Here is a 16,113-nt window from a genome sequence, read left to right on the forward strand (position 1 = left end):
AAGAAGTAGTGGGATGTCTGTAGTGGGGGAAAAACATAAAATCTAGAATGAAATTGTTCTCGTATGAAAGCTTTCACTTGGGTGCTGGGCAGGACTGTGTTTGTGGAGGACATTGTGGGGGACATTGGCAGGGCTCTTGTACATGTTCATAGCGCTCTCTATAACCTGCAATGTCATTGGAGGGAGGGCCTTTGGTGTCTCCTGAGTAGTGGGAGCTACAGCTGTTTGAGGAGGCAGAAGCTTGTCTGTATAAGTGGACATCCCAGGCACCCACACATACATATTTTCACTTTTATTATGTGTATAGATAGAGAGAGAGAGAGAGAGAGATGTTGCTCTGAACAATGGATCTGAATCATGTAGCTCTCCAAATTTTATTGGACTGCAAGATCCACTAGCCCCACTGAGCACAGCCAATGGTGAGGAAGGATGGGAGTTCTAATTCCATTTCTTCTCTGAACCTTTTAATAAATGGGGGCTCCTGGAAAAGACTTCATTCTCCAAAACCTGCCAGGCTCTTCTGAGTCATTTTCTTAAAAGCTCCCATTTAACATCGCTCATACAATAATGTGACCCTTTGCAGACTATAAGACTGCGGTCTTGGAAGGAAAATCCACAAAATTCAATGAGACTTATTTCAGAATAAAACATGCAAGGAATTTCCCTTTTTACCTAAGATCTGGTCCATGGTGTCCTACCACTTTCTTGTGCTGGTTTTATATATTTCAGTGTAGGCATTGAAGAAAGATTTTCTCTGGATAGTAGCCTTAGTGATAATTTTTGTAAAAACCCATTAATGGTATGTCATCATCAGCTCTACTAGATTATTTGTCTTGTTATGCTACTGATACATTTTTTTTAGGTTTACCTAACTGTAAATTGTATTTTTGTGATTGTATTATAAATTAATTTAATTTATCTGTGTAACTTCATCGTTGAATTATTGATTCTTTCTTTATGTTATGTGATAGTCTGTTTTTTTTTTAATGTCAGGAGCAATTTGAGAAATTGCAAGTCGCTTCTGGTGTGAGACAGTTGGCCGTCTGCAAGGATGTTGCCTAGGGGATGCATGGATGTTTTACCATCCTGTGGGAGGTGTCTCTCATGTTCCCACATGAGAAGCTGGAGCTGACAGATGGGAGCTCACCTGACTCCCCATTGAACCACCAGGAGCCCATTGCACCACCAGGGGCGCCTTGTTTGTCTTTTGACATAGATATACTGCCTCAAATTTTATTAAAAGTCAGCCCTCTGTATCTGGATTCTATATCCAGATCCAACCATCCGAGGCTTGAAAAAAACTTTTTCAAAATTTCAAAAAGCAATTCTTGATTTTGCCATTTTAAATTAGGGGTGCTATTTTTCTACATCATTGTATATGATGGGATCCACAGATTTTGCTGTCCAAGGGGGATCCCCTTTATCACAACAATCACTGCTTTTTCGAGATGCTAACAACAAAGTGTATTCTTGCTAGGTATGTCCTGGTATGTACCACAGAATGAACTGCTAGGTATGTACCACAGAATGAATACCATTAGATGATAGCAAGATAGCAACCTAAGGAAGACCCTTTTGGGTCAGGGCAGGGGGCTTTCTAGTGCAAGATTCAGCTCTAAACAAAGACTGACCAATTGCCTATGGGAAGCCCATCATCTGGGTATGAATTCATGGGTACTTTTGTTTTCCAGCAACTAATAAATAAGAACACACTATTACTGATACTAGAAGCCATTAAAATAGTTGATAGCCCTGCCTTCCATTAATATATAGCAATTTTCTGTTCACAGAGTGTTGAAAAATAAATGGGTTTTTGATTTTATTGAATTTCTACACTACTAAGGTGCTTGGAATGTGATTTTCCTGCTTCATGGCAGGGGATTGGATGGCCTATGAGGTCTCTTCCAACTCTATGATTCTATGAAATTATATGCAAATTGTCCAAGATCCTGCATTCTGAACAGATAGCTCCACAAGGCAGTCTTCTGACTCTGGTTTAACTAAAAATTTGGGAAGGAGATGCCTCTTCTCCTCATTTAGCTGCAAACTGCAGTTGTTACTGATCCCAGATATCTTTTGCCACTGTATAGTTATGGGGTGCACTCTCCACAAATGCCCACTGACTTGGAGATGGTTATGAAAGGAGAGAGTGAATACTTCCTTCTGCCCATCTCCTCTGTAAAGTAATGCATGCTGATGTTAATTCAGCATATGCAAGCATATGTTTCCAATGGGATCATATAGTCTAGTGCAAATCCTCTGACAAGCAAAGAGGAAATATTAATTGCCTGATAATGTGATAATGGCATGTGAGTACAGCTGTCCCAATATGGGATTCAGAGAAAGGAAGGTTGAAAAGAGACTGTTTGTTCAGATAGTGAGCATAAGGCCAAATAAAATGAGTCAATAGGTGCTGTAGAGTGGCTCCCATGTCACTGTGGTGGTGAAATTATTATAGGTTTTAATTTGAACTTTAAAAGAGATATCCATGGTGCTGAATCTTTTAACATCATCAGGGTTCAGCACCTTCAATAATGTGTTTAAACTAAAACCCAGAGTGATTCACTATTCCACTGACATGGAAACTAGTAGCCGCCCTCGATCAATCTGTTGCAAAAGGAAAGGACACCCAAAAAAAATGGTATATTGTATAACCCTCTGTTTGGACTCTACAATGGAACTTAGTTTTAGTAAGTATATCAAAGATTGCAGACTTAGCTGCTTTTAGGTAGATGTAGCATCTAGAACAGTGGTTCTCAATCTTCCTAATGCCACGACCCTTTAATATAGTTCCTTATGTTGTGGCGACCCCCAACAATAAAATTATTTTCATTGCTACTTCACAACTGTTATTTTGCTACTGTTATGAAACATAATATAAATATCTGACATGCAGGATGCATTTTCATTCACTGGACTACATTTGGCACAAATACCCAATACATTCAAATTTGAATACTGATGGGGTTGGGGAGTGGTTGATTTTTTTTCATTTGGGAGTTGTAGTTGCTGGGATTTATAGTTCACCTACAATCAAAGAACATTCTGAACTCTACCAATGATGGACTTGAACCAAACTTGGCACACAGAACTCCCATGACCAACAGAAAATACTAGAAAGGTTTGGTGGGCATTGAACTTGAGTTTTGAGGTTGTAGTTCACCTACATCCTGAGAGCACTCAAACAATGATGGATCTTGGCACGAATACTCAATATGCCCAAATGTGAACACTGGTGGAGTTTGGGGAAGATAAACCTTGACATTTGGGAGTTGTAATTGCTAGGATATATAGTTCACCTGTAGTCAGAGAGCATTCTGAACTCCACCAAGGATAGAATTGGGCCAAACTTTCCACACAGAACCCCCATGACCATCAGAAAATACTATGTTGAGAAACACTGATCTAGAAGATGTCCTAAAAACAACTAGTCAAATCTTGTCTCCTGTCCCTGAAGCTTTATTTATGAGAATCTGCCTGATAATGATCCACTTTTTTCATGTTCTTTGAATCTAACTTACTCCCAGACTTTTGGGCAGCAAAAATGCCCAAACCCAGGCATGCACCACTGAGCTTTTATGAGGAGGTGAGGTGGGTTGATGGGATGCACCATGATTGATGCTGGTTTAGAATTGCTCTGGAGAGACTTTCCTTCTTGTCAATATTAGCCCAATAGGCAAAAGCATAGGAAGTAACTATGGCAGTTAAAATGTTGTCAATCTGCTATAATTGTGTAGTTTGTGGACACATTTTGAAATTACTTCGCTATCTTTGGTATTACAGACTCTCCTTATTAGGATTTAAGAGACCTTAAACCTTTTATTTACATCCTTCCCCCCTTCCAATTGAAGATAACATTTTATTCACAGGCTCTTACCCACAAACATTTATGCCCGAATAAATCTTGTTAATCTTTATGGTTTCGCCAGTTGTATTTTGTTTATGTCGACTTCATTCCTCTTGTAGCAGCACATTTACTGGGGAGCCCCGATCTCACTGGTTTCCATGGGGGCTTGCACTCAAGTAAGAGCTCATAGGATTGAAGCCTCAGTCCTTGCTCAGTTTGTGCTCCTAAAGCACACATATATTTCAGCTGGTATGACATCTACAGCTTGGAGAAATATGGTGAGAGCGGAAGAAGGACCCCCTCCCCTCTCTCGTCTGAACTCTTTTTGACCCCGTTTTCTTTCTAGGGCCTACCAGAGGATGCAAACAGCCATATATTTACAACATGCCTCCTTCCAGAATTTCACAAGGAAGCCTGCTCCGTGAACCTTTCCATAATGATTTCTTTTACTGCCATGTCTGCTTTAGGTCGAGCTAAAGCAAGACCTAGAGAAGGTGCAATCTGAACTATGGTTACCTGGGTGCCCTTTTTTAATGGAAGTAATAATTGGTGGGTTAAAAAAATGACAAGGAGTGGGCATCCAAGGCTCCAACTATTTAAATGGAACTTTTCCCTAAAGATAACACCCAGGTAATAATAATAATAATAATAATAATAATAATAATAATCTTTATTTATACCCCGCCACCATCTCCCCAATGGGGACTCAGAGCAGCTTACATGGGGCCAAGCCTGGACAACATGTTACAGCAAAATAAAAGGTAACTTCTCCCCCAGCTCAGTATGGTGGGGCATTGGACTAAGGTGTGCACCTACACTGCAGAATTAATGCAGTTTGACACCATTATTATGGCCCTAGCCTAGTGATATGGAATGATGGGAGTTGTTATTTGGTGAGGCACGAGCAGCACCAGAGAAGGCTGCAGAACTACACTCCCTTCATTCCATAGCATTAAGCAGTGGCGGTTAAAGTGATGTCAGACTGCATGAATTCTACAATGTAGATGCTCCCCGAGACACCCTGAGACCAGGGTTTGAATCCTGCTAATTTTTGGAAACCCAATGGGTGAACTTGGACAAGTTGCACTCTCTCAGCCTTAATGGTGTTGCACTCTCACAGCCTTAATTGTGGCACACTGATTCAATCTTGCCAAGAAAATTCCTCTGTTAGAGTTGCCATCGGTTGGAATCTAACCAAGGACAGATGGCTTCAAGGAAAGTTGGTTATAGAGAAATCAAACACTCTTCATCCATGTCAGTTTTTCTCAATCTGGAGGTCAGGACCTCTGAGGGTTCACGAGGGGGTGTCAGACGGGTTGCCAAAAACCATCAGGAAACAGTATTTTCTGTTGGTCATAGGGGTTCTGTGTGGGAAGTTTGGCCCAATTCTATCATTGGTGGGGTTCAGAGTGCTCTTTGATTGTAGGTGATCTATAAATCCCAGCAACTACAGCTCCCAAATATCAAGTCTATTTTCCCCAAACTCCACCAGTGTTCACATTTGGGCATATTATATATTCATGCAAAGTTTGGTCCAGTTCCATCATTGTTTGAGTCCAAAGTATTCTCTGGATGTAAGTGAACTACAACTCCAAAACTCAAGGTCAATGCCCACCAAACCTTTCTAGTATTTTCTGTGGGTCATGGGAGTTCTGTGTGCCAGGTTTAGTTCAAGTCCATTGTTGGTGGAGTTCAGAATGCTCTTTGATTGTAGGTGAACTATAAATCCCAGCAACTACAACTCCCAAATGACAAAATAAATCCCCCTCTGACCCCACCACTTATCCTTAAGCCCAACTGGAATTAAAGTGAGGTGTTTCTATTGATTCAGAAATGTCTTCATGCTCAAAGACTTTCCAGCTTCGCTATCCAAGGCCTTCTTTACAGGAGTTATGGGACCATCTCCCTCACTGCCCTAGATGTTAGAAATAGCTCTTGTTTTCCTGTAAACCTCAAAATTTCATTACAAGGAATAGTAGCATCCCACTCAGAAGATCCAAATCTTTGGAGTCTTTCTTGGTATGAAAACCACTGAGTACTGGTATAGAGATGGCTTTAAGGCAATTCCCCACACTCCCATGTCCACAAAAAGAAGTATAAACACCAAAGAGAAAAGGAGTTCCAAGCAAAGTTTATTAATTTTCACTTATTCTTGTGTGTGACTCACACAAACAGGATGAGAGCTTTACCTCTGGTTCACACTTTTTCCTGAGACAATAGTGCTCCCCCCTCCTTCTTTCTAATTATGGTTTTGTTTCCTTTAGTATTAAGGCAGGACATCTGGTCTTTCCATCTCTCCTTCTATCTTCCCTTTCTGTCTCACTCTCTCTCACACACACACACATCAGAAAGACTTCTACAAAATCATAAAATGGATTCCTTAATTAGACTAATTTGCAAGACCTGTACCCAAAAGATTTGTACCAAGACTCCAGTTGAAGGTCACAGGATTGGTCTGAACCCTACAAAGAGTCATCTGAAGCAACTTGTCCCCCCTTTCTTTGCTATTCTGCACACTCCCCTGGATTAAGGTTCATCTTCTTATCACACTACAGGGCGCCATGGAAAATTGAAACAGACATTTGTGTGTTACTTTGCTTGGAGAAATGGCCCACAAATTGTCTGAAGTGCCATTATCAGTTTTTAGGGTGTGTTTTAAGACTCCAACTTATTACTGAACCCAAAATGATGCTATTTGCTGGTCCAAGCATATAATTTAAAGGAGAGGAAGAATGTCACAAAAAAGAAAGCAGGCCCCTTCCTTTCAAAACTCATAGCCATAGGACACCTTTGTACCAAAATGCTTATATTTACAAAGTAACCCTATATTTGAACGGTAAGTACAACCCATCCCCACTCAGACATGAATTACATTTGTAAGAGCCCCAGGTAGTTTAGTGGCTTGAGTATAGGGCTAGGACATTGGGAACTACTGATTCAGTTCCTGGCTCTGCCATGGAAACCCATTGTGCTATATCTTAGGCAGATGGCACTAAGGGCCCTTCCACACAGCCGTATAGCCCAGAATATCAAAGCAGAAAATCTTACAATATCTGCTTTGGGTTGTCTGAGGACCCTTCCACACAGCCCTATTTTCCAGAATATCAAGGGAGAAAATCCAACATTATCTGAGTGTGGACTCAGATAACCCAGGGCCCTTCCACACAGCCCTATATCCCAGAATATCAAGGCAGGAAACCCCACATTATCTGAGTGTAGACTCAGATAACCCAGTTCAAAGCACATCTTGTGGGATTTTATTCAGCTGTGTGGAAGGGGCCTCAAACAGCCTCAAAGGGTAAAATAAGACTTTCCCCTGACATTAAGTCTAGTCATGTCTCACTGGGGGGGAGGGGTACTCATCCCAGCAGGGTTGTCCGTAGACACCTCCAAGGTCATGTGGCCAGCATGACTGCACAGAGGTACCTATTGATCTACTCACATCTGCATGTTTTTGAATTGCTAGGTTGGTACAAGCTGGGGATAACAGCGGGAGCTCATTCCTCTTCCCAGGCTCCTAAGGGAGGCAAAAGCATATGCCCCTCTCAACCAGTCTTGCAAGAAGACCCTGCCATAGGGTCTCAGGAAGTGAGAAACACCTTGAAGGCACACACACACACACAAACAAGAGTTCCACTCCAGCAACTCATAAACTAGTGAAGTTTTGCAGAAGTTTAATGTCGGTTTTCATTGGTTAGGTCTGGGATTTTGAGGCAAGCAAAATCACCTCTGCAAGTGAAGAGACTTCAAGGCTACTAGGGTCTAGCTCATGATTGTGTTTACGCACCTTGGAAAAGCTCTGTGCAATAATGTCAAATCAAAGCCCAACATTTGAATAGAAGTCTTATAAAATAAATAAACTCCCTGTCTTTGGTTTTTGCTTTTTAGGACTCCCACCTAAGTGAAGGCGAGGAGAGAAAGAAAGAAGGCAAGGTGGACAGACTGTCAAAACAGTCCAAGGCAGCAAGCAAAGGCTGAGAGACCAGGACAGTTCCTTTAAACATCAGCCCTGATGAAGTAGAGCTTCATCAACTCAACGGGGCCAGCAGCAACGTTTAGCAGCATGTCAAGGTTGAGAGCAGCTTTCCCTGAAAACGCCTAGAAATAAAATGTAAACAAGTCATAATCACAGGCCGTTGGTTCTCTATAAAAGCAGCAAATCGTCATCCTACACGCGAGGAAGCCGGACTTTTTCGCGGGTGGCGTAATAGACGTTAGTGCAATGGTCGCCTTGGGGTTGCTTCCTCTTTGAAACTCAAACAGTGCAGGATCTCAAGCGCGGTTTAGGGGGGTTTCCTTCCTTCCTTCCTCCACTGGGTTTTGCCACCACGTCTCTGCCAAGTCTGGTCAAGCCTGGGCGGGGGAAGAGGGGGCAGGAGCGCCCATCCCTGGCCTCGTGGGGCTGGAACCTGCGGGGGAAGCAGGGAAAGGCCCGCCTGGGGGAGGGATCAGCACCCCTTCTCTCTCCCTTTTCTTCTGCTTCATCCTCCGGTTCTGGAACCAGATTTTGACCTGCGTGTCATTGAGGCCCAGGGCCTTGGCGATCTCCACGCGGCGCGCCCGGGTGAGGTATTTGTTGAAGTGGAATTCCTTCTCCAGCTCGGTCAGCTGCTTGGTGCTGAAGTTGGTCCTGGCCGGGTTGGGGGGGCTGGGAGAGGGCCCATAAGCCGGGAACTTGCCTGGAAAGAACGAGATCGCAAAGAGAGAGTGAGTCCCCTTCCACACAGCTGAACAAAATCCCACAAGACCTGCTTTGAACTGGAATATGTGGACTCAGATAACCCAGTCCAAAGCAGATACTGTGGGTTTTTCTGCCTTGATATTCTGGGTTATAGGGCTGTGTGGAAGGCCCAGAAGACAACACACACACACACACACACACACACACACACCCCATTCAGAGAATGGGCTTGTTATGAAGATAACACTTATTGGTATCCTTTTAACTCCACACTCCTTCAAGTAGAACATCCCCTGTGCATTGTTTATAGCAGTGATAGGCAATCTTTTGAGCTTGGTGTGCCAACATTTGCCAAAAACCTGAGCATAATTTGGGTAAAGCAACACTTCGAGAGAAAAAAACCATAATTTTGCAATATTTATAGTTTAAATAAGAAAAAACTCCATGCTGAGTTATGGAGTGAACAATGCTTAAACATGCAGATGTTAAATTTGCAGAGCCTTTTACAAATTTAAGGGTGGAATTAGATTGGCTCTTATAAGGTGTATTTCTCTGTATGTGGCCGCATGTGTCTGTGTGTCATCAAAAATAGCCATGCATGTCAGTGCTGACACACGTGTCATAGGTTCACCATCACAGGTTTATAGAATCATAGAATTGGAAGAGACCTTGTAGGCCATCCAGTCCAACCCCTTGCCAAGAAGCAGGAAAATCGCATTCCACCCCCCCCCCCCCCCCCCACAGATAGCCACCCAGCCTCTGTTTAAAAGCCTCCAAAGAAGGAACCTCCACCACACTCCGGGCAGAGAGTTCCACTGCTGAACAGCTCTCATAGTCAGGAAGTTCTTCCTAACTATCTCAATACCTCTGAGGATGCTTGTCATAGATGCAGGTGAAACGTCAGGAGAGAATGCCTCTAGAACAGTGGTTCTCAACCTGGGGTCCCCAGATGTTTATGGCCTTCAACTCCCAGAAATCCTAACAGCTGGTAAACTGGCTGGGATTCTGGGAGTTGTAGGCCAAAAACATCTGGGGACCCCAGGTAGAGAACCATTGTTTTAGAACATGGCCATATAGCCCGAAAAAAACCTACAACAACCCAGTTCTTTCTAATGTTCAGATGGAATCTCCTTTCTTGTAGTTTGAAGCCATTGTTCTGCATCCTAGCAAAAAACAATCTTGCTCCCTCCTCCCTATGACTTCCTCACATATTTATCCATGGCCCTCATCATGTCTCGTCTCAGCCTTCTCTTCTGCAGGCTAAACATACCCAGCTCTTTAAGCCACTCATCATAGGGCTTTAGTATTTCAAGGGTTAGGGAATCCGCCGTTTTATTACACTGGTTGGAAACTTTTGAGAGGGGGAGGGCAAGTAACAGTAAAGCACAGGGGACCCCCATCCTGAACGCATTCCGTTGTTCTTGGGGTGCACAATCACCGTAAAATCTATGCAGTTTGACCCCACTTGAACTGCTCAATACTATGGGATCCTAACCGTTGCCGTTTGGTGAGGTGCCATTACTCCATGGCAGGGAAGGCGGGGGACCTTGTAAAACTACAACACTCCGGATCTCCTCCCCTTGAGGCATGGCAGTTTTAGTGGTGCCAAACTGCGTTAACTTACATGGTTTTCTTCCGTGTCAGGAGCGACCTGAGAAACTCCAAATCGCTTCTGGTGTGATGCACCTTTAGTGCCTTTTACTTTCTCCTGAAGGTCTCAACCAGAGGGCCCTTCCACACAGGCCTATATCCCAGAATATCAAGGCAGAAAATCCCACAATATCCGCTTTGAACTGGTTTATCTGAGCTCAGATTTTCTGCCTTGATATTGTGGGATATAGGGCGGTGTGGGAAGGGCCCTGAGAAGCAACTACTAGCCGAGAAAGCGTTGCTCGTCGACGACTTCTCCATCGGAGAAGCCAGAAAGGGCATTCAACCCATTACCTCTCTTCTTAGCGGGGTTTGAAACAGGTTTCCCTTCACTTGCCTGGAGGAGAAGGGAAAAGTCCCCAGGGAGGGATCAGCAAAGAAGAAGAGACGGAGGCCCCAACTACACTCACTACTGAATGCAGTTTCAATCTGGCATTGAAGGAACTGATTCTGCTTTGCAAGAAACCAATCTTGGACGCAGTTGTGAGGCTGGGCTGGGGATGGCACAAACCAAAGCGCGCTGATGCACATCGAGGGCTTCCTTCCACGCACTTTAGTGGGAGTTTGTCGCTTGGCCGCAGAGTTCGCCCTGGAATAAATGTGGAGTGCAGACGGGCCCTGAGTTGGAGAAGGGGCGGAGGGGGGGGGGGAGCTCCAGGCTTACTTTTGGCTCCGGCGCTGGAGCCGGCGTTCCTCTTGACTTTCATCCACTCGAAGGTGCTGCGCGCGGCCTGGGCGCAGTGGCAGAAGTCGGGGCTGGGCAGCGGGGGCGCATCTTCGGGGCCCGGCTGGAAAGCCTGGGCCAGCCCTCCCCCGCCGTAGCCCACGGAGAAGAGGCAGGCCGGGTAGTGGGCGCCGGGGGGCTGCTGGGGCCGCAGGAGGAGGCTGCCCTCGGCCGAGGAGAAGGCGCAAGCAGGCGGCGGCGGGGGGCGGCGCGGGTGGGCCAAGGCGGGCAGGCTCCCCACGCCGCCCTCCCCGACCTGCCCTCCCGCCAAGCCCAAGGCCTCCCCGCCCCGCGCCAGGTACTCCAGCAGAGAGTTCATGGCAGGCCCGAGGAGGCGGGAAAGAGGAAGAGAGGCAAGCCCGGGAAAGAGAAGAGGGCCGCCCCGCCGACTCCCTTCTTCTTCTTCCTCCTCCTCTTCTACCTGGAGCTGCCGCTACTCCGCGCGCTCAGCCCTCGGCAGGCAAAGCGGCCGCGAGGTAAATAGTGCCCCGCTATAAGGGCCGAGGGGGAGGGAGCACGTGCTCGCCCGCTGGCCAATAGGGGCCCTCGGGGGCCAGGAAGCGAGCGCCACCTGGGAGGGAGTGCCAGGCCCGGGCAAGGGACCCCCGCCCCAGAGCCAAGTTGGCCAAAGGAGGAAGAGGAGGAGAGCGGAAGAAAGAGAAGAAGTGGAAGAAGCAGTGGAGACGGAAGAGGAAGAGAGAAGAAGAGGAGAGGAAGAGAAGGACAACTGGAGGTAAAGGATAAAGGAAGAAGAGGAGGTGGAGGAGCGGCGGGGAAATGGAAGAGAAGAAAGAGAAGAGGGAGGAGAAGGAGAGGAAGAGTAGGACAACTGGAGGTAAAGGGAAGAGGAGGAGGAAGAGGATGGAGGAGCGGCGGGGAAGTGGAAGATAAGAAAGAAGGAGAAGAAGAGGGAGAAGGAAGGAGGAGGAGGAAAGGAAGAGAGCGAAGAAGGGGGGAGAAGGAGAAGAAGAGTAGGACAACTGGAGGTAAAGGAGGAGGAGGATGGAGGAGCAGCGGGGAAATGGAAGATAAGAAAGAGGAAGAAGAAGGAGAAGGAAGGAGGAGAAGGAATGGAGGAGTATGACAACTGGAGGTAAAGGAAGAGGAAAAAGAAGAGGATGGGGGGCGGGAAGATAAGAAAGAGGAAGATGAAGAGGGAGAAGGAGGAGGAAGGAGGAGGAGAGGAAGAGGAGGACAACTAGAGATAAAGGAAGAAGAGGAAAAATGAGAAGGAAGGAGGAGAGGAAGAGAATGACAGCTAGAGATAAACGAAAAGGAGGAAGAGGAGGGAGGAGAAGTGCATCTCTCTTCCAGCTCTATGATTCAATGAAAAGGAGGAGAAGCAACAAGGCAAAGAACAGAAGAAGGTCTTGCCTGCTCTTAGCTGCCGCTTCCAGGCGTCTCGGCTGCAGAAGGAGGATTCCGAGAGAGAAGTTGAGAGAGAAAGAGGGAGTGGTCAGCCAGGGACTCCGAAAGGCAAAGCCTCGTTCACCTCCGTGGAGCTGGAGCTTTTGGCGTTTCCTCTTTCTGAATTTCATACATCTCCAGTGGAAGGTGGGACCAGGATCCACAATGCGCTCCAATCTTCCTTCTCGTCCAAACTTGGAGGAGCTTTCCTCTCCTTGCTTCTTCTGGCGGTATCGTGTGCCTGCCTTCGAGTTTTCTCGGACTGATGCCGATCCAATGGCCAGCCTTTCCTGGGTTTTTTTTGGTGCGTTTGCCCTTGCCTTCCTCTGAGGCTGAGAGAGTGTGCTTTGCCCCTAGTATCCAGTAAATTCCATAGGCGAGTCGGGATTCGAATCCCGATCTCCTAGTCCGAAGCTCAAACCATTAGACCACATTGGCTCTGCCAAAGAACCTCCCTGCCCGCCCCCGTCCCCCAAAAGTGGTAGAAAAGTTAATGTCCCGGTTGGAAGGGGGGGGGAACCCCTAATACTTGAGGATCATTGTAGTATTAATTTTAGATGTGGGGGGTGCGAGGGGTGCAAGGCTGAAATCCTGTTTCTTGCAAAGTTAACCTCACAACCTCTGAGGATGCTTACCACAGATGCAGGTGAAACGTCAGGAGCGACTGCTTCTAGAACATGGCCATATAGCCCGGAAAACCTACAACAATCCAAAGTTAACTTTATTAGGAATATATAAAGAACTTCCAAAGTCGGGAGAAGAGCACTGAAGTTAATTAGATTGGATCCAGCTATTAACCCATTTAGAGAAAGGGTTAAGTGGGCCATGAAGTTCAGTGGAGTTACTCGAGGCTTTGAGAAGATAGAAAAGCTTGGAGAAGACAATGATGCTTGGGGAAATGGAAGAAAAAGGGAAGAGGGGCCGACCAAGGGCAAGATGGATGGATAGCATCCTTGAAGTGACTGAATTGAGATTGAAGGAGCTGGGGGTGGTGACGGCCGACAGGGAGCTCTGGCGTGGGCTGGTCCATGAGATCATCAGTCGGAAGCGACTGAAGGAATAAACAACAACAAACCCTAGGCTTAGTTTGGGGCCTGTCCATTGGGAGAGTGTGGAGAGGAGAGATGCGTGTGGGATTTCCCACCTCTTGCGGCCCAATGTAACAAAACATCTTGCTGGGTTGTTATAGGTTTTCCGGGCTATATGGCTATGTTCTAGAAGCATTCTCTCCTGACGTTTCGCCTGCATCTATGACAAGCATCCTCAGAGGTTGTGAGGCAGGCATCCTCAGAGATTGTTAACCTCACAACCTCTGAGGATGCTTGCCACAGATGCAGGCAAAACGTCAGGAGAGAATGCTTCTAGAACATGGCCATATAGCCCGGAAAACCTACAACAACCCGGCGATTCCAGCCATGAAAGCCTTCGACAATACATAAAACATCTTGCAATTCCCTTACCTATCCACCCTCCCACCCAAACTCTGCTTCCAACAAAACTCCAAAGAGGATGAATGGCAGCAGCCTTTCACTCCTGTTCCTCAGCCCCTCCAGCTCTCCTGCCTGGGCTTTTTAAGGACTGGAGTGGCCTAAAAAGCATCCGGAAGCCAGTGCAGATTGGGATGGCTTGTACAATGCCTGCCACTACACCGAGGAGCTATTAATGGTCCGCAGCCAGCCAGCACATAAGTGCTCTGTGGGTCCTCCTTGCAAGGCCTCCTGACGATAATGGGCTTCCTTGTTTCCCTTGGCAATAATAATAATAACAGCCTTGTTGCTTAATGACTGCTTTCACTTGAAACAGCAGTAAAGAAAGGAAGCTGGCTTAAGAGTGGGACATTTCTTTGCCAAGCTCTCCAATGAAGGCAGCCGGAGTGACCATTTTCTTTCAAAAGCAGAAAGATTCAGAGATACTTTTTTCTCACACACACTGTCCATTCTACATATATATAAACAGCAACAAGGAAGCTTATTCTTAAGCACATACCTTACACAATATTACCCAGAAATGAGCATTCCTCCTGTGGTTTTATTGCTTCCTTGATCCTAACATTATATTTATTTTTATGCAGCTTGTAACTGTGTTTACTTCTGCTGCCACCATATCACACTTTGGGGATTCCTTCAGTCCATGTGCCATTACAACTGATTTACCCAGATGCAGGCAGTGTTTAGTATAAACTATTTTTAAAAAAATAGGAGCTGGCTGATTCAAAGCCATATGCAGTGCTCTAGGTTAAAGTTCCTCGAACTTCACTTACACTGACTGAATGGTTTCATTTGGGTTGTCTTGAATATTGGGAATATTGCAAAAGTGGGAAATATTAGGTCCACCATGTGTTTTAGATTTGTTTCCATAATACAGTGGTTCTTAACCTGTGGGCCATGGACCACCAGTGGGTCATGAGGATGGAAATCTGGTCTGCGAGCCTCCTTCCTCTTTATTTGTTTATTTTATTTATTTTATTTCCGCTCCTTTTACCTTCCCTGTCGCTCACCATGGCATATATTCTGTATCAGAAACTAGAGCTGATGTGGTCTATCCAATGCAATTTTCTGAAACAGCACCCAAAATCGAATCTAAAGTTGACCAAAAACTGATTCATAACCCTTTTGGTACTAATGTTGGAGAGCAGTCACTGGTCAAAGTGGCCCCTAGTCAAGTGGTCCATGGTCACAAAAAGGTTGGGAACCACTGCCATAATACCTTTCTAGCAACCATGCTGGATAGGATAGAACTAACAAAAGTGGAGTCCCAAAAATTTGGAGGACCAAGGGTACCTCACTCTCAGAATAATGTATTTCAAGTATATATGGGGGGGGGGGGAGTTTTGTAGATCAACTGAATGTTGTGGATATAATATATCTTTATTTCAGTAAGGGTTTGACAGGATCCCTTATGGTATTCTTTTGTACAGAATGGAAAAATGTGGACTAGATCAGAGCTTCTTAAACTTTTCCCTTTCATGACCCTTTCCACATAAGGAATGTTTATGTGACCCCAGCTATATAAGTATATAAAATAGGCATAAAAACAAAACATTTACTGATAATAAATCAGCATTTGCAGACCCCGCTAAAGAGACTGATTTTTCATTTTTGTGGAGTACAGCTGAAGCATTTCTTTTTTTACAGAATCCACTGTAAACACTACATTGTTGCTAATAGAGCTGTATAAATGGGTGACATTCAGAAACCTTTCACTGTTGCCAATTTTTTCACAAACCCAATACTGAATCAAGGGGGCCTCATTTGGGGTCAGCATTGAGCGATGGTGCTACTTTTAGAGACATTTGTTGTTGGCTGATGAATCTAAAGAATGATCACCATTCGTCCCCCATCAGCCTAGAGCAGTGGTTCTCATCCTGTGGGTCCCCAGGTGTTTTGGCCTACAATTCCCAGAAATCCCAGCCAGTTTACCAGCTGTTAGTATTTCTGGGAGTTGAAGGCCAAAACATCTGGGGACCCACAGGTTGAGAACCACTGGCCTAGAGCAGTGGTTCTCAACCTTTCTAACACCAGGACCCCTAAATATGGTTCCTCATGTTGTGGTGACCCCCAACCATAAAATTATTTTCGTTGCTCCTTTATAACTGTAATTTTGCTACTGTTACAAATTGTAATGTAAATATCTGATATGAAGGATGTGCTTTAATTGTTACAAATTCAATATAATTAAAGCATCATGATTAATCAGAAAAAATATGGATTTGCACTACCTTCAACCGATTCAACTCTGACTTGCACAAACCACTGAAACCTCCACACAGAACTCCTAGAAGGTGAGAACGCGAGGCAGGCAAGG

General features: G+C 45.3%; 1 protein-coding gene across 1 annotated transcript; it reads right to left on the reverse strand.

Moving 5' to 3' along the window:
• Window positions 1-5,997: 5,997 nt before the first annotated feature.
• On the reverse strand, window positions 5,998-11,362 carry HOXD1 (homeobox D1). Its single transcript, XM_060762948.2, has 2 exons — window positions 10,843-11,362; window positions 5,998-8,526 (listed from the first exon to the last, which is right to left on the reverse strand). Exons 1-2 carry the CDS (start codon window positions 11,219-11,221, stop codon window positions 8,195-8,197), a joined length of 711 nt encoding a protein of 236 aa, XP_060618931.2. The 5' UTR covers window positions 11,222-11,362; the 3' UTR covers window positions 5,998-8,194.
• Window positions 11,363-16,113: the final 4,751 nt, after the last annotated feature.

Source organism: Anolis sagrei, chromosome 1 (assembly GCF_037176765.1).
Source record: "Anolis sagrei isolate rAnoSag1 chromosome 1, rAnoSag1.mat, whole genome shotgun sequence".
Lineage (NCBI taxonomy): Eukaryota > Metazoa > Chordata > Lepidosauria > Squamata > Dactyloidae > Anolis > Anolis sagrei.

Coding starts and splice junctions, on each gene's coding strand:
- HOXD1 (XM_060762948.2), bottom strand. CDS start 11,221: ATGAACTCTCTGCTGGAGTACCTGGCGCGGGGCGGGGAGGCCTTGGGC. Junction 8,527..10,842: donor CTCCAGCGCCGGAGCCAAAA/GTAAGCCTGGAG, acceptor CGTTCTTTCCAG/GCAAGTTCCCGGCTTATGGG.